Source organism: Vitis riparia, chromosome 9 (genome assembly GCF_004353265.1).
Source record: "Vitis riparia cultivar Riparia Gloire de Montpellier isolate 1030 chromosome 9, EGFV_Vit.rip_1.0, whole genome shotgun sequence".
In the NCBI taxonomy this organism is placed as follows: domain Eukaryota; kingdom Viridiplantae; phylum Streptophyta; class Magnoliopsida; order Vitales; family Vitaceae; genus Vitis; species Vitis riparia.
The window spans coordinates 20,700,371-20,718,485 of NC_048439.1; the positions used below are offsets into that span (position 1 = coordinate 20,700,371).

An 18,115-nucleotide genomic window follows, 5' to 3' on the forward strand; every position below is an offset into this window, starting at 1 on the left:
GTGATGCGAACGTGGTTCCAAACATTAATCCTCGTTCCTAAATTGATGGAATGAACGTGGACCACATTCCGAATCACATCTTCGGTTTGTTACCGAAGATCTAGGAGAAACAAAATCCCAACCTAAAATTTTATTTTTAATCATTCTTTATATTTGTATAATTATTTTCTAAAATTATATTAAAACATAACTGTAAACATTTAATATATGTGTTTCAAAAAACACTGGCTTCTTAGTTCTCAAAAATTATTTTCTTTCAAGAAATTTCCAAATGTATTTTCAAATTTGAAAACAACTTTTAAAAAAATCGAATTCCAAACAAGCTCTTTAGTACTTTCTTTTAAAGTATTTATGAGTAATGATTAAAAAAGATTTTGTATTTTAAATAAATGGATAACAACTTGTAGGAAATAAGAGTCCGTCATACCATATTTTTAAGAGTTTGTTTAAAACCTCTTTAAAAAATAATTTAAAATTACGTTTGATAGTGATTTTAAAAAAACATTTTTAATCTATCTAACACTTAAATAATAAAAAAATTTTAAATGTTAAAAAATTTAAAAACACTTCTTAAAATCATTACCAAACAAACTCTTAATTTAAGAAGTATTTTAAATGTTATAATAAAATTTAAAAGACACTTTTATACCATTGAAAAATCACTTACAATGTTTCTTAAATAAATACTTGATAATTAAATTTTAGAAAAAATGCTTTTACTAAAAATAGTTCGAAGAGAAATATTGTCAAATGCACTCTAAAAAATACTTTTAGTTTAAAAGGTGTTTTTGAAAAAAAATAAAATCAAGTATTTGATAAATTTTAGGAACTTATAACATGTTTTGAAAAAACATTTAAAAGGTAATTTTCCTAAAATCACTTAAAAAATAAAAAACATTTTAAGTAAAAACATCGTCACCGACACTCTAATTAAAAAAACTGTTTTTCAAATATGCGTGAACAACTCTTTTTTAAAAATTTTGCAAGACAAGCTCTTGGAATTATTTGAGAGTTCTTTTATAGAGGGATTGGTTGGTTATGGATGCTAGACTCTTACGTTAATCTGATCATGTTATAATCTCAAGTAAGGTGAAATTGATTAAATTGGAAATCCACCCTCGCAACGGGTTGAAAATTGATAGTTTCTGATTAGGTTGGGCTAAACTGAAATGAGTTGATTATTCAAATAGTTTAATTTTGTGATTAAGTTGAGCGGGTTTGAGATTTGGGCCGAACAATACCGAGATCCATACACAAGATAATGGATTCGGATCCGGATACGGGACCCGGCCCATTTGAGGCCCGACGAACATATTTGTATATCAAACCCCTAGATCCTGCGGCCAGGATCTAACCTCTCCCTGAAAAGAAATGTGAGCCGTTGGATGACTGAATTCAAAGCCACAAACAAACCCTACAAAACCCTAGTATTTCACTATCCTTCTTTTCAGACTGCTTCTGATTCTCAAGACTCCTATCTTCTCCACCGATCACAGGGGCCACACTCGGTGAGTAGAAGCTATTTTCCGTTTGGTTCCTTAGAAAATATGGTAGGAAATGCATAATTTTGGATCGTATTACGGTTTATGTGGGTTTGTTTTGGTTCCTACTCGAATGAAGTTGGTGGAAGTGATTGTTTCTTGTTGATTTCCGAGAAAATAGAACAGCAGTTGAAAGACTTTTGATCTTGTTACGTTTTATGCTGTTCTGGTTTGGTTCCTAAACGAATGAAAATGTTCATTTAAACCGAGAGATTTCAGGTATCTCAGTTTCCTTTTTTTTTTTTTTTTTCTCTGGACTTTCCTGGCATCCAAACATGGTTTTGTTGTTGGAGTTTACCTATAAGTGATTGTTGATTTGTTTGCCCCTGAAAAAAGGGACAAAATGGAAGAACCTTGGATCTTGTATTGTTTTATGTTCTGGTTTGCCCCTGAAATATCGACTTTGATTTTTCTTCTGGTGAATCTAGGGTAATGCGTTTCTTTGTTTTGCTTTCCAGTCAGTGATTTCTTCATGTATATTTGGTGCGTGACAAAAGTTTGAATATTCAATTTTCTGTTTTTCCAGAAAATGTGAGCTCTCCTAAGTTAAACCAGATGTTTATATCAAGCTATGCCGAAATGGCTTTTTAAGGATTCCCGTTTTCTTTTTCTATGTAAATGCTGGTTATAGGGACATCTAGGGGTTCAGACTAAATTACTACTTCTGATAATCTTTAATTAGTATAGTTCCTTTGGTTGTTGAGAAAGTGGGGGAAAGAAAATGGAGCCCTAAATATTATTTTTCAATATGTTCTGGTATTGAAAAAAGAATGAGCTGAAAAAGAGAGATAATCGAATTAGAATAGTTTGGTTTTTAGCTTTCTCTGATCTCAAATAAATCTAGTTTATTATTAATTTTCAAATTTTTTTTACATATTTGCTGCGTTCAATTTGTGTCCTACTCAATGTTTTAAATGGCTGTTGAGGCTTACGCCTTGAGGCTGGCCTCGAATCAAGGCTCTACAAATTAGCCTTGGGGCTATAGCCTTAAATAGGGTAATTGAGGCTTAGGCCTCACCGAGGCTTATAGCTTTGAGGCCTAAGCCTCCAATATCCAAAGGGTCTTCAGCTTTTATGAGCTTTTGGTATATATTTTATAAGAGGCGTAAGTATCAATTTTCAACGAGTTTTAATGGGTCTACCAACTATGCTTTTGTGGACTTTTGATAGAGATTTTATGAGTTTTGTATTGGGTCCCTACTTGGTTAAGCCTTTTACAAAATAAGGGCTTAGATGATTTCCAATTAATCTTTTAAAGGGTTAATTTCATTAATTTCCCTTGAGGTTTTGGCTAAATACACCGGGCCCTCATTGGTTTGAAATTTCATCAAATACCTCCCTTCCTTTTATCATTTGTTGTTTTCACTCACCTCCCCTCTAATTCAAAATAAGGGAGGTATTTGACAAATTTTCAAATTAGTGGGGACTAACTGTAGTTAGCTAAAACCTCAAGGGAGGTGAGTGAAATTAACCCATCTTTTAAATTGCAAGGAAAAAGAGTGATTGAGAAGAATAAGGGAATTGATGACTATTTTTTAATGGCTGATCTCATAAATAATCTAATTATTGATAGATCAAAAAAGATACCACTACAATTGGTGGATAAAGAAGAAGAAAGATGAGTGGATATTAACACTAATGTGGAGGATGATATAGCAATTGAATATAATAATGTTCCTTGGAGGGTCCTATTAGTGCTAGTAATAGCAATGTTGAAAATTATTTTTGATAAAATCATGAGAGAAAGCTAAATTTTATGAGGAAAAAAAATTAAATTAGAACTATTAACAATGAAAAATAATTAGTTTTATCATTATAAAATTTGTTTACCTATAAAAAATCATTATGAAATTTGTGCTTTTTATTATTTAACTTTCTTGTGACTTTATGAGTATATATTTTAATTTTTTTGATAATTTTTATTATTTATTTGTTTAAGTTGAGGCTTACACCTCATTTGCCATGAGGCTTAAGTCTCACCTTGTTTAGACAAAATGCCTCAAGATCGTCTTTAGCCATTTAAAACACTGGTTCTACTCTTTTTGATGTATTCATATTTCTTTTGAGATTTTGTTGTCTTTGTAGTGCTTATTAATTATAAAAGGTTTGTGATGAATATAGAATTTGTCATTTGATTGGTTTTTGGCTTGGTATAGAGATGGGTGAAGAGGAAGCCAAGGGAGGACCAGTGATTCCAGAGTCTGTGCTGAAGAAACAGAAGAGGAATGAGGAATGGACATTGGCAAAGAAGCAAGAGGTTGAGGCGAAAAAGAAGAAGAATGCTGAGAATCGGAAACTGATTTACAGTAGAGCTAAGCAGTATGCAAAGGAGTACGAGAAGCAGGTACTCTCCTAGTTTTGTCTCATGTATTTGTTTTTCTGTTTTACTCATGAAGATTTAGGTAGTTTTAACTAATAGACGACACATTTTTCATGCAGCAAAAGGAGCTGATTCAATTGAAGCGTGAGGCGAAGCTGAAGGGTGGATTTTACGTTGACCCAGAGGCTAAACTTCTATTTATTATTCGTATCCGTGGGTATGCACTTGGACTATAGTTATTTCCATCGATACCTTTACTTTCATATTAATATTCTGGTTCTCATTCCTGTCCACTCTGGAACTTTCAGTATCAATGCTATGCACCCGAAGACGAGAAAGATTTTGCAGCTCTTGCGTTTGAGACAGGTTAGATGTCAAACCATTGCATCTGGAAATGAGAAATATATGGCTGTTATAAATCTAATACCATGCTTTGTGCTTGACAGCGTTAAGTTTCTTCTCATATCTTATATAGATATTCCTCTTCAAAGGATATAGTGGGGTGGAATTGGGGTTGAACACCAGGGTGCCCTTTTTAGGAGTAGTATTGCTAGTTCTTGCATTGTTAATCAGAATTGTTTTCTTACTGTATCAGATCATATATATCTATATATGTATGTATATTTGTTTCACCTCAGAATCTGATGCTTATACCTTAGCACTGCAGCTGTGATGAAAACTTTGGGCAGATAGAAATTGGTATTATCCGTATTTTTTCTACGCTTTTGATAGTAGACTCTGACAGTAGTGGCAGTATTTACCAGCTAGCTATGCCCAGGTACAATGCATGATACTGTACCATATTGCTTCTGAGATAGGTTATGGAACTGTGGCCCATTAGCATTCATATCATGTCCATAAAACACGCTTGACACTCAAATGGCAAAGACAAACTACAATTTTCATTAACCAAAATAAATTGTCTAGTGAGAGCAAATAATCTAGATTGAAACGTTGAAAATCAATGCCTAACTATAGTACTCAAGAAGCTGAATTAAATGTATCGAGGATCAAATATCCCAAACTTGTATTCTTGATGCTATTTTGATGGTGAATCATTAGTTCATCTAACAAACTGCTTCCTTAGTGATTGAACATTGTTAGTTTTATGTCAAATGGATTAGTTATGCATCATCAAGGAGGATATAATGTCTCTTATCATGAGCTTACTAATCTAAGCAAGCTATCCCATTAGAAAAATGGAGTGTTCTTTGATGACATAAGATCTTCTCATTCACTTCTTTGAATACAGATATTCAATGGGGTGTTTCTTAAAGTGAACAAAGCAACAATGAACATGTTGCACAGGGTTGAGCCTTATGTGACTTATGGGTAAGTATCTCACTCTTTTGTTTTTCTTAAAATCCTATAAAAAGTCTAAACTTGTAAATTATTCATTTCTAATGTATTTATATTGCAAATATTTTAGGTACCCCAATTTGAAGAGTGTGCGAGAATTGATTTACAAGAGGGGGTACGGAAAGTTGAACAAGCAGAGAACTGCCTTGACTGACAACTCCATTGTGGAACAGGTTTTTATGTCATTCTGTATCTTGGTTTTTTATGAGCGATTGTTTGCTATATCTTGTTGCTGACCTGCTTTTGTGATGATAGGCTTTGGGGAAGTTTGGTATTATTTGCATGGAAGATCTTATTCATGAGATCATGACTGTTGGACCTCATTTTAAGGAGGCGAACAACTTCCTATGGCCATTTAAACTGAAGGCACCATTGGGTGGTTTGAAGAAGAAGAGGAATCACTATGTTGAAGGAGGAGATGCTGGAAACCGTGAAAATTACATCAATGAGCTCATTAGAAGAATGAACTAGACAGCTTGCGGTACTTTTGGCCTTTTTTTATTGGAAGTTTGATATCTTTTGCTTCTTATTAGCAATTGGTAAAGTTGGAGAATTCTTTTTCGGGTCATAAATATGAACAAAGTGTTGAGAAATTTAATTTGATATTTGTTTTTAGACTTTGATAGTAGATAACTTTATTACCTCTTGGAATTTTATCAGCATCCATGGAATTGATCAATGAGTGATTTTCTATTATAGTTGCTTACATTCAAATTTTTGTGTTGCAAGGTCAAATTTATATATGCCATTTAAATTTATGTATGCCACTTAACAACATTTTCCATATGACCCTCTTAGAATGAAATCTATCTTTAACAATCAAATGTATATATATATATGCATTTGCATGTTTGTGTGTAGGATAAATTATAAAATTACCCTTACAATATATGGTGCTTCTAGTTGGATTGTTTTAATAGTTATTTTTAGTATGCATTAAAATGTCAAATATTTTAACTTTTTTATTTGGTCAAAAAATTTTAAAAAATGAATAATAAGTGAAAAAAAAAGTTAAAAGAAAATCATATAAAGTCTCGACATTATGTTAAAAAACAAACAATACCAGTCTTTAAATTTTTTTCTTATGTTATGTGTAAACCATGTTCAAGTTTCAAATGGATGTTTTATATTAAGATTTTTGGTCTAAACTTGTTTGACTATCACATATATAGTTGTGATCTTTTATAATATTTATAATATATGTGTGTATCTCTTTAAAAATGAAAAAAAGAACAACTTTAGTGTCTAAATTGGCTAAGTAATAATATTGTATAGGACAAAGAGAAGATGATAGTTATCGGGTGAACATTTTTTTTGCCTCAAATCTTAAAAGATTTCAGATGTTTTATTATTTTTATTTTTTTTAAATTTAGTCTTAATTCTTTAAATTGAGTCTTATTTTCAAGTATGTATATGAATATACCAATTAAAAAATTTAATTTTTATTTGGAATATGAGCTTTGAAATTGAATGATATTTTTTCATCAATTTCAATTGAGATTTTAAACGAGTGTTAGACATGTTTAGACCATAGATGAAAAAGAAAAGAATAATAGTAGATTATGTGCAAAATTGTCTTGATATAATGATTAACCAAAGGATGCTATATCTTCTTCTATATGGAATTAATTTTCCTTTATTATTGATATATTTCACTATTTTTATTTTAATTCAATTTAAACAAAAATAGTCGTGTGAACAAAATCGATATTCTTTTTATTATGGTGTTATTTGACAATTTTCTTTCAATATTATTTTAAAAAAAGTTATAATGTAGGGTAAGACATTTTGGTAAAGGTAATAATCAATTCATTTCTTGGCCAGTTGATTATTTTCTTATTTTTAAGATGTAGAATGATCTGAATAAGAAGAAAAACGTAGTCAAGGTCTTTTATTTTATTATTATTTTTAAAATTTTAGAGGATGTTTTACTTGAAGACGGTTTAGCTTTTTGACTTGATAACGTGGTCAACACTGCATAGAGAATAAACTTCCTTTATCATTGGTCATGATCAAACAATGTGATCTACAATTCATACAAAATTGGTGGGTCGTGAAAAAGATAAGATTTTTTTAAAATTAAATTTTAGAGGATGTTTTACTTAAACATGGATTAGCTTTTTGACTTGATAATGTGGTTAATACTGCATATAGAATAAAGTTCTTTTATCATCGGTTATGATCAAACAACGTGGTTTATACTTCATACAAAATTGATGTGTCATGAAAAAGATATAGACTATCTTAATTTGATTTTAAATATTTATTTATTATCTATTGTGGTCAACACAAGATAGAAAATAGAGTTCATTTATCATCGGTCATGATCAAACAACATGGTCTACAATTTAAACAAAATTGATGGGTCATGAAAAAGATGCAAACTTTTAAAAAATAAAAATAAATTTAGAGGATGTTTTACTTGAACACGTATTAGCTTTTTGACTTGATAACGTGGTCAATATTGCATATAGAATAAAGTTCTTTTATCATCGGTTATGATCAAACAACGTGGTTTACACTTCATACAAAATTGATGTGTCATGAAAAAGATATAGACTATCTTAATTTGATTTTAAATAGTTATTTATTATCTATTGTGGTCAACACTAGATAGAAAATAAAGTTTATTTATCATTGGTCATAATCAAACAACGTGGTTTATACTTCATACAAAATTGATGTGTCATGAAAAAAATATAGACTATCTTAATTTGATTTTAAATAGTTATTTATTATCTATTGTGGTCAACACTAGATAGAAAATAAAGTTCATTTATCATTGATCATGATCAAACAACATGGTCTACAATTCAAACAAAATTGATGGGTCATGAAAAAGATGCAAACTTTTAAAAAATAAATATAAATTTAGAGGATGTTTTACTTGAACACGTATTAGCTTTTTGACTTGATAACGTGGTCAATACTGCATATAGAATAAAGTTCTTTTATCATCGGTTATGATCAAACAACGTGGTTTACACTTCATACAAAATTGATGTGTCATGAAAAAGATACAAACTATCTTAATTTGATTTTAAATAGTTATTTATTATCTATTGTGGTCAACACTAGATAGAAAATAAAGTTTATTTATCATTGGTCATGATCATTAATTAATTTGTTTAAACTAATTGTTCATTAATTAATTTGTTTTGTTATTTACTATTTTTATTATTTGTTTGTTACATAATTTTAATTAATTCATATTTTTATTCTTGGTCATTGCAGGTTCAATTCCAAGCTCCATTGGAAACTTTTGCAACTTAAAATATCTGGATTTGAGTTTTAATTACTTGAATGGAAGTTTACCTGAGATTATCAAAGGACTTGAAACCTGCAGTTCTAAAAGTCCTTTGCCTAATTTGACGGAATTGATGTTGTACGACAATCAATTGATGGGAACATTGCCGAACTGGTTGGGTGAGCTTAAAAATCTTAGGGTACTCTTTTTATCCGATAACAAATTTGAAGGTCCCATCCCTGCTTCTTTATGGACATTGCAACACCTGGAGTATTTGTCTCTTTCACGGAATGAGTTGAATGGAAGTCTCCCAGATAGTGTTGGACAACTTTCTCAACTGCAAGGCTTGGGTGTTTCTTTCAATCATTTGAGTGGAAGTCTCTCTGAACAACATTTTTGGAAGCTGAGTAAGTTGGAGTATCTAGTCATTGGCTCTAATTCTTTCCATTTGAATGTTAGTCCCAATTGGGTTCCCCCTTTCCAGGCGAATTCACTTGATATGGGTTCATGCCACTTGGGTCCTTCATTTCCGTCTTGGCTTCAATCTCAAAAGAACCTCGAGTATCTTGATTTCTCAAATGACAGCATTTCAAGTCCCATTCCAAACTGGTTTTGGAATATTGCTTTTAATCTGCAATGGTTGAATCTTTCTCACAATCAGTTACAAGGTCAGCTACCAAATTCATTAAATTTTTATGGTGAATCAGAGATTGATTTCAGTTCCAACCTCTTTGAAGGACCTATTCCTTTTTCAATCAAAGGGGTCTTTTTTCTAGATCTCTCCCATAATAAATTTTCTGGCCCTATCCCACTAAGTAGAGGTGAATCCATGTTAGACTTGAGATACCTTTTGCTTTCCGATAATCAAATAACAGGGGCCATCCCATCAAACATAGGGGAATCCCTACCCAGCTTGTATTTCCTTTCTCTTTCGGGTAATCGAATAACAGGAACCATCCCAAATTCCATAGGACACCTATCTTTTCTTGAAGTCATTGATTTTTCAAGGAATAATTTGACTGGAAGCATTCCTTCTACCATAAATAATTGCTTTAGCCTTGTTGCTTTAGACCTTGGAAACAACAATCTGTCTGGGATAATACCAAAGTCGTTGGGCCGGTTGCAATCGCTCCAATCACTGCACTTGAACCACAACGAGCTTTCAGGAAAGCTCCCCTCATCTTTCCAAAATTTAACAGGCTTGGAAGTTCTTGATCTTAGTTACAACAAATTGTTGGGTGAGGTTCCTGCATGGATTGGAGCTGCTTTCGTAAATTTAGTAATACTCAACTTGAGGTCGAATGTGTTTTGTGGAAGACTTCCCTCCCAGCTTTCAAATTTAAGCTCCCTGCATGTCTTAGACATTGCACAAAACAATCTGATGGGTGAAATTCCAATCACTTTGGTTGAGCTTAAAGCCATGGCTCAAGAGCAAATGAATATATATCGGTTAAGTGTGAATGCCAACTCCTCGTATACCAGCTCCTTGTATGAAGAACAATTGGTTGTGATTGCCAAAGGCCAAATTCTTGAATATACCAAGACTCTTTCTCTTGTTGTAGCCATTGACCTATCCGACAATAATTTAAGTGGAGAGTTTCCCCAAGAAATAACAAAATTGTTTGGTTTAGTGGTTTTGAACTTGTCGAGGAATCACATCACTGGCCAAATTCCTGAAAACATTTCAATGTTGCGACAATTGTCATCTCTTGATTTGTCAAGCAATAAGCTTTCCGACACCACTCCTTCAAGCAGGGCCTCATTGTCATTCTTGAGTTATTTGAATCTATCAAATAACAATTTCTATGGTGAGATCCCCTTTATAGGGCAAATGATAACCTTCCCCGAGCTAGCCTTTGTGGGAAACCCTGATCTATGTGGACCTCCACTGGTCATAAAATGCCAGGATGAAGATCCAAATAAAAGGCAAAGTGTTGTTAGTGACAAAAATGATGGTGGCTATATTGATCAATGGTTTTACTTGAGCGTTGGCTTGGGATTTGCCATAGGCATCCTAGTTCCATTTTTTGTTTTGTCAACAAGGAAATCTTGGTGTGAGGCCTATTTTGATTTTGTGGATGAGATTGTCAGATGGTTGTTGAGAGGAAGAGCAACCTATGCCAAAAATCATCCTAGAAGGCGATAAATTTTGTTTGTAGATCTTTCTATGCTTTATGTATCATTATAAGCTTTGGAAGTGAATTCACAGTTGCAATAGAAGAAAAGACAGTTATCAAGCAACGGTTTCTGAATTTTCAATGGAAGCAAATACTTCTTATTGTACCCAATTCAAGTTCTAAAGCAATATAGATTGTAGAGCCTCATCTCGATCCTCTTCATAAAGAACAGAAAAAACTGGATACCCTGTGCCACCAACACAACACAAATTAGACTTCTTAAAATTGAGACTATCAAGTGTTGTCTAGGTAGATGACTTGCAGAAACCAAGAAGAAAACATTGCACCTAACTCATGAAAACAACAAACACAAAAAACTAATCATTTCTCCTGAAACACTATTTGTATTTTATAATAATTCAACAAATACACATGCAGAATACTCCAAGTTAATTTTTTTTTTTTTTTTGCATCGACAAATTAACTTAGCAATTTGGGAAAGGGGAAATCATTTGTCTTAGTTGTAGAATGCATCATTTTACCTTGTAAATTGAGAGAAAAAGTAATCTATCTCAACAAACACATCCATGTTGATAAATATATTTATCTATTCTTTTATTTTTCAATCTTTTATCTTTCATTAGAATTTTTTGGGTAAACATTTGACTGATATTTTTTCATTAAAATGAATATTAATAGTTGAAAATTTTTAATTATAAATTATAATATTTTACATAAATTTTTGTTTACTTTAAAACAAATACTACATTAAAAGAAATAAATACAAAATAAATGGATAATAATTGTTTCTATAAATAACATAATGATAACTTTTCATATATAATAAAAATATAAATTATGTATTTTTTGTTAAGAAAATGGTAATCTTTTAATAAAAATAATAAAAATAGATACTAATATTTTAATAAATCAATAAACTTGTATTTATTTGTTAAGTTTTAAAATGTATAGATTTTTTTAAAATATTAGTAAAATAAAATTTATAGATTTATTGAAATATATTCATCAGTATCATGTTTGGAATGAGAATGGAATAAAAAATAATTCCAACAAATAAATGAATTTCTATAAACTATTTTTAAAAACACTTTTCTAGTAGTAAAAAACAAAAAACTGATTTATATAAGTTGTTTTTAAAAATAATTTTATATTTTGATTTTGTAAATTTAATTTATATAATATAAATTAAATTTAATTCAATTCTTATTACAAATAAAAAAAATAACTTTATTATTATGACTGAATTAAAAATAAATAGTTTTTAATAAAATATAAAAATAAATAAAAATAATAATTTTATTATTACAAATAAATTAAAAATAATTCAACTCTTTTCTGAAACCAGTTAGCCTTTTGGGCTCTCTTATGGGTCCTATCTCTGGGCCTAATTTCTGGGCCAATTTTGGGCCTCCCTTTTTTAACATTAATAATTTTTCTGAAGCCTTTTTTGCCTCCTTAAAGGACCATTTTCAGGCGCCTTTGGGGCCTTTGAATTTTTATTTTATTAAATTTTTTTCCTAATATTTTAGCTATGAATTATAATATTTTAGAACTTCACACAAATATTTATCTACTTTAAAAAAGAATATTAAATTATAAGAAATAAATAAAAAAATAAATGGATAATGAATATTTCAATAAACCACGTACATAACAAAAAATATAAATTATATATATTTTTTTAAAAGATGATAATATTTTAGTGAAAGTTATAAAAGATAAATATTAATATTTTAATAAATTTACCTTGTTTTGTATTGTTAATTTGATTTATTCTCATGCATTTGGTTGCTAAATTTGTTTTGTATAATTCTTAGTATAGTTCCTACATTTACAATAGAGATAAAGCACCGTGCAAAGGAGTATGAGGAGTTAAGTAGAAATTATAATCACATTTACAGTAGAGATAAAGCACCGTGCAAAGGAGTATAAGGAGTTAAGTAGAAATTATAATCACATTTACTTATCTTTTAAATTATAATCACATTTACTTTTCTTTTAATTTTATCTAAAATAGCGATGGTAGAAAACAAATTATTATTTCTTGGCTATCCAATAATTATCTTTTTTTTTTTTTTTATATATATACATTAATATAAGAAGTTGTTAACCTTATTTTTAGGGTGAGGAGTGATCTTAAAGACAACATTAATGGGCCTAAAAGCGGGCTTCTACACCTCAATTGGAGCTACCACATGACACCATGTCATAAGCCAACCCTCCCCTCTTCCTCCCCGCACCCACACCCAACCGAAGCCCACCCCACATGATACCCAACCCAATAAAAAAATGGACTGGGCCTAATTTTGGCCCATTTTCCTGGGCTGGATAGTTTGTACCTTTTCCTGTTTTTAGGCCCTCTTATGGGTCCCATCCCTAGCCTAATTTTGGGCCTCACTTTTTTTATGAAGCCTTTTTTTTTTGTCCTTAAAGGGACCATTTTTTGGCCCCTTTCTAGGCAACTTTTGGGTCGTTTGAATTTTTATTTTATTTTCTTTTTTCTGAAACCATTTTTCCTCTCTGCAAGGGCCTAGCCTAATTTTGGGCCTCACTTTTTTTATGAAGCCTTTTTTTTTTTGTCCTTAAAGGGACCATTTTTTGGCCCCTTTCTAGGCAACTTTTGGGTCGTTTGAATTTTTATTTTATTTTCTTTTTTCTGAAACCATTTTTCCTCTCTGCAAGGGCCGAATTTATGGGCCCAATATATGAGCCTTTTTTTCTTGGTTTTTCCTTCTCCATTTTAACTTCCAACTTTCAAAACCCATAATTTTGAATGAGTCATGGTCTTTGATTATTTATTTATTTATTTAATTTTGAATGATGTTGTTGTAGCACGTGACCATATTTCCATATTTAATTTTCATATATTTTGAAAGCGGTTTGCTACAATTTGTTGATGTGTATTGAAATTTTAATTTATGCATATTTCTTTCTTTTTGGGTTACATACAATGGACAAGGATTAGGTACCAAGAAATGACCAAAAAATAAAAAAATGATTAAGGAAAAAATGGTTTTTCTTTCTTTTGATCACTTGCAACCATCCCAAGCTGACTTGGTTTGAATGTGGTCCTAAAGGAGCAAATCCCCAAGGAGCAGCCAACAATATTCAGTTTCATCAATCTAATAGGAGAATCTATCCCTTTGATCAAAAGATCGTAAATGATTTCCAGACTTTCCATCTCCAATAAATATCTGTTGCCACTCATAGGAAAAGGCTTCCAAATATAAATTCGAATTGGATCTTTATCATCAATCTTCTGCATTTTATATGAGTCATGTGGGGCCTGAAGTCTCATTCAATTCAGAGGTCATCTATCTAATCCTAGGGTATTCTTAGCGATGAGTTTCTCTATCTAATGCCTCTGAAATTCTGTCTACCTTGGATGTTTTGATCTACCACAATCATCAAAAGTAGATTTGCTTCTAAAATTCTCTTGCAGGTAATTTCTATTCCATGGATATTTTGATCTGGAACAATCATTCAGTGCAAACATTCTTGGGTGAGGTGATTCTAATTATTTTTTCTTAACATGCATAGAAGGATGATGCACAAGTACTTGACAATTTTTCTTATCTACTTAGATTGATGATCTTTCTTACATGTGTTATCGAGTGTCTTGATGCATTTGTTTTCTTTTTATTCGTATATGGGAAACAAAATTTTTCTTCAATTCATGAAAGGAGATATAACATGTTGCAATTAAATTTTTACAGGTGTTCATAGTTGGTGAATTGCATAATAAATGGAGAGGATTTCAATTCTGGGTTTCCTTTTAGCTCTTCTCTATTTAATGGTGAGAGGAACAATTGCTTATAAGGATGAAACTCATTTGACAGATTGCCTAGAATCCGATCGAGAAGCCCTTATTGACTTAAAAAGCAATCTCAAATATTCCAAAAATCGATTTTCATCATGGAAAGGAAGTAATTGTTGTCAATGAGAAGGTCTTTCTTCTCAATATGGGAATGGTCTATCTACTGATAATTTTGAGTGGATGATTGGTCTTATTTCCTTGAAGCATCTCAAGATGAACCAAGTCGACCTTTCATTTGTTAGATCAAATTGGATGGATGTATTAAACAAGCTTCCATTTTTAACTGAGTTGCATCTATCTGATTGTGGCCTCTCGGGTTCAGTTTCTCTAGCCTCAGTAGTAAATTTTACTATGCTTTCTGTTATATCCATGAGTGGGAACTACCTTGATTCAACAATTTTGGAATTGCTTGTAAATATAAGCAGCCTTACATTCATTGATCTAAGCTACAACAGCTTAAACAGTATTCCTCTTGGTCTCAATCAGCTACCTAATCTGCAATACTTGAACCTGTATGGCAATGGAAATCTTACTGGCAATTGCTCTCAACAATTGAGGGAAGGTTGGAAAAAGATAGAGGTCCTCATTGTGGCTTCAAATAACTTTCATGGTAAACTTCAAATAACTTTCACTGCTCTTCCTTAAATTTATTGCCTATGACTTTATAATTGGTATATATTATTATACTATATGTTAATAGATGATTTTTTTTCTTTTCTTTTTTTGTTCTTGGTGATTGCAGGTAGCATTCCTGAGTCCATTGGAAGCTTCTGCAACCTAAAATATTTGGACTTAGGCCATAATAACTTGACAGGAAGTTTACCTCAATTTCTGGAAGGAATGGAAAACTGCAGCTCTAAAAGTTATTTGCCTTACTTGACTAATTTGATCCTGCCCAACAATCAATTTGTTGGCAAATTAGCAGAATGGTTGGGACTGCTTGAAAATCTCGTGGAACTAGACCTGTCATCTAACAAGTTTGAAGGCCTTATGCCTGCTTCTTTAGGGGCATTGTCAAATCTTGAGAGCCTCAAACTAAACAATAACAGCCTTCAAGGTCCCATCCCTGCAACTTTAGGGTCATTGCAACACTTGTCAGATATGTGGCTTGGAACTAACCAACTGAATGGGACTCTCCCAGATAGTTTTGGACAGCTTTCTGAATTACTTTACCTGGAAGTTTCTTTCAATAGTTTGACAGGGATTCTCTCTGCAGAGCATTTCTCAAAGCTAAGTAAGTTGAAACATCTGCACATGCAGTCCAATTCAGGTTTCAATTTGAATGTGAATTCCAGTTGGGTCCCCCCTTTCCAGATCTGGGACCTTGCTTTTGGTTCATGCAGTTTAGGTCCTTCTTTTCCAGCTTGGCTTCAGTCCCAAAAGGAGCTTGTGTCTCTTGATTTCTCAAACACTAGCATTTCAAGTCCCATACCAAACTGGTTTTGGAATCTTTCTTCTAATTTAGATTTCTTAAATCTTTCTCTCAATCACTTGCATGGCCAATTACCAAATCCATTAAATGTTTCTCAAGATGCATTGATTGATTTCAGCTCCAACCTCTTTGAAGGACCTATTCCTCTTCCAACCAAAACTATTGAATCACTAGATTTCTCCAACAATAAATTTTCTGGTCATATCCCACCGAGCATAGGTGAATCCATTCCAAGCTTGAGGGTCCTTTCTCTTTCGGGTTGCATTTGAGTGGAATTTCGTTTATAAACCATTACACTATTAAAATATTTTTTATTATTTATTTACTATTATTATTAGAAAATTGATATATTAAAAATAAAAATTATTAATATATGTAATTGAAACAATTTACTTCTTTGTAAGGTATGTAAAGTAAATCATTATTTTATCTTATTATTAAAATAATAATTTTGTTTTTTTTTTTAATATCCAGCCTAGAGACTGAAATGTTAAAAAATAAAATCAATTCCCCTATTCAAGTATTATTTTCAAAAATATTATAAAATTATTTATTTTTAAAAATATAAATTTTTAGATTTCTATCCCCGAGTTTGTAATGCGTGGATGACTCACGCCTGAGCATATTAATTATTACATCCAGCAAACTATTAATTATTGCAAATTAATACAATTGTATTTTTAACGTGGACTATCCTAGATTCCATAGGACACCTTACTTTTCTTGAAGTCATGGATTTTTCAAGTAATAATTTGATTGGAATAATTCCTTCTACCATAAATAATCACTCTAGCCTAATTGTTCTAGACCTTGGAAATAACAATTTGTTGGGATGATGCCAGAGTTGTTGGGTCAGTTACAATTGCTGGAATCACTGCACCTTAACCACAACAAGCTTTCAGGAGAGCTCCCCTCATCTTTGCAAAATTCAACAGGTTTGGATGTCCTTGATCCGATTACAACAGATTTTCAGGTCAGGTTCCTGCTTGGATTGGAGCTGCTTTTGTAAATCTTGTAATACTCAACTTGAGGTTGAATCTATTTTTTGAAAGACTTCCCTCCCATATTTCAAATTTAAGCTCCCCGCATGTCTTAGACCTTGCAAAAAACAATTTGATGGGTGAAATTCCAGTCACTTTGGTTGAGCTTAAAGCTGGCTCAAGAGCAATTGAATATATATCCGTTAAATGTGAATGCCAGCTCCTTGTATGATGAAAGATTAGTTGTGATTACCAAAGGCCATAGTCTAGATTATACAAGGACTCTTTCTCTTGTTGTTAGCATAGATTTATCCAACAATAATTTAAGTGAAGAGTTTCCCCAAGGAATAACAAAATTAATTCGTTTGGTGGTTCTAAACTTGTCCAAGAGTCACATCACTGGCCAAATTCCTGAAAACATTTCATTATTGCATCAATTCTCCTCTCTTGATCTGTCAAGTAATAAGCTTTTTGGAACCATTCCTTCAAGCATGCCCTCATTAACATTCTTGGGTTATTTGAATTTGTCAAATAATAATTTTCTGGTAAGATCCCTTTTATAGGGCAAATAACAACTTTCACTAAGTCAGCCTTTGTTGGGAAGCTTAATCTTTGTGGAGCTCCACTGGTCACAAAATGTCGGGATGAAGATCCAAATAAAAAGCAAAGTGCTACTGAAGACAAAAATGGTAGTGACTATATTGATCAATGGTTTTACTTTAGCATTGGCTTGGGAATTGTGATGGACATTTTAGTTCCATATCTTGTCTTAGCAACAAAAAAATCTTGGTGTGAGACCCATTTTGATTTTGTGGATAAAATTGTCAAATGGTTGTTGAGAGGAAGAGCAACCTATACCATAAATCACCTGCGAATGAGGTAAATTTTGTTTGTAGATCTTTGTATGTTTTATGTATCAATATAAGCTTTGGAAGTCAATTTTATCACAGTTGCAACAAATGAAAAGACTTGGCTTTTAATTTATTCATAGGTAATTACTTAATATATTAGTTTCGGGCATGGATGTTATACTCTTTTCTAATTTCTAATTTTATTCTATGTGATTTATAAAAAAGGGTCTTCACTAAGATGTGATTTTCAAAGGTTATAGCCTGTTTAACCACTCCAAAAAAAAAAAAAAAAAAGACCAGAGTATGTTATCCCTTTATGAATAAAGTTTACAATAACCCCCAAAAAAATATTAAAAATTATTAGAAGAAATTTTCAATTTCAAATTTTCAAATTCTATTTAAAAATATAATTATTAGTTATTTCTCTACT

General features: G+C 31.6%; 3 protein-coding genes across 4 annotated transcripts; all 3 read left to right on the forward strand.

Annotated features, from left to right (window-relative positions):
* The first annotated feature begins 1,412 nt into the window (after window positions 1-1,412).
* LOC117921454 (60S ribosomal protein L7-2-like) lies at window positions 1,413-5,902 on the forward strand. 2 transcript variants are annotated; one of them, XM_034839316.1, is made up of 7 exons: window positions 1,413-1,508; window positions 3,698-3,885; window positions 3,981-4,078; window positions 4,170-4,227; window positions 5,114-5,193; window positions 5,291-5,393; window positions 5,476-5,902. In XM_034839316.1, exons 2-7 carry the CDS (start codon window positions 3,700-3,702, stop codon window positions 5,689-5,691), a joined length of 741 nt encoding a protein of 246 aa, XP_034695207.1. In that variant the 5' UTR covers window positions 1,413-1,508; window positions 3,698-3,699; the 3' UTR covers window positions 5,692-5,902. The 2 variants fall into 2 exon arrangements, with proteins under 2 accessions (XP_034695207.1, XP_034695208.1); XM_034839317.1 differs by lacking the exon at window positions 1,413-1,508 and adding an exon at window positions 1,659-1,760.
* A 2,719-nt stretch (window positions 5,903-8,621) lies between these two features.
* On the forward strand, window positions 8,622-10,613 carry LOC117921909 (receptor-like protein EIX2). Its single transcript, XM_034839856.1, has one exon. It carries the CDS (start codon window positions 8,622-8,624, stop codon window positions 10,611-10,613), a length of 1,992 nt encoding a protein of 663 aa, XP_034695747.1.
* Window positions 10,614-13,991: 3,378 nt separating this feature from the next.
* LOC117922595 (receptor-like protein EIX2) lies at window positions 13,992-16,134 on the forward strand. The gene is made up of 3 exons (XM_034840756.1): window positions 13,992-14,047; window positions 14,848-15,032; window positions 15,165-16,134. Exon 3 carries the CDS (start codon window positions 15,263-15,265, stop codon window positions 16,121-16,123), a length of 861 nt encoding a protein of 286 aa, XP_034696647.1. The 5' UTR covers window positions 13,992-14,047; window positions 14,848-15,032; window positions 15,165-15,262; the 3' UTR covers window positions 16,124-16,134.
* Window positions 16,135-18,115: the final 1,981 nt, after the last annotated feature.

Excerpts from the sequence above, each read along its gene's own strand:
- LOC117921454 (XM_034839316.1), top strand. The coding sequence starts at position 3,700 with ATGGGTGAAGAGGAAGCCAAGGGAGGACCAGTGATTCCAGAGTCTGTG. Across the intron at positions 4,079-4,169 it reads TTTATTATTCGTATCCGTGG|TATCAATGCTATGCACCCGA; the intron begins GTATGCACTTGG and ends TGGAACTTTCAG. Across the intron at positions 5,394-5,475 it reads ACAACTCCATTGTGGAACAG|GCTTTGGGGAAGTTTGGTAT; the intron begins GTTTTTATGTCA and ends TTGTGATGATAG.
- LOC117921909 (XM_034839856.1), top strand. The coding sequence starts at position 8,622 with ATGGGAACATTGCCGAACTGGTTGGGTGAGCTTAAAAATCTTAGGGTA.
- LOC117922595 (XM_034840756.1), top strand. The coding sequence starts at position 15,263 with ATGGAAAACTGCAGCTCTAAAAGTTATTTGCCTTACTTGACTAATTTG.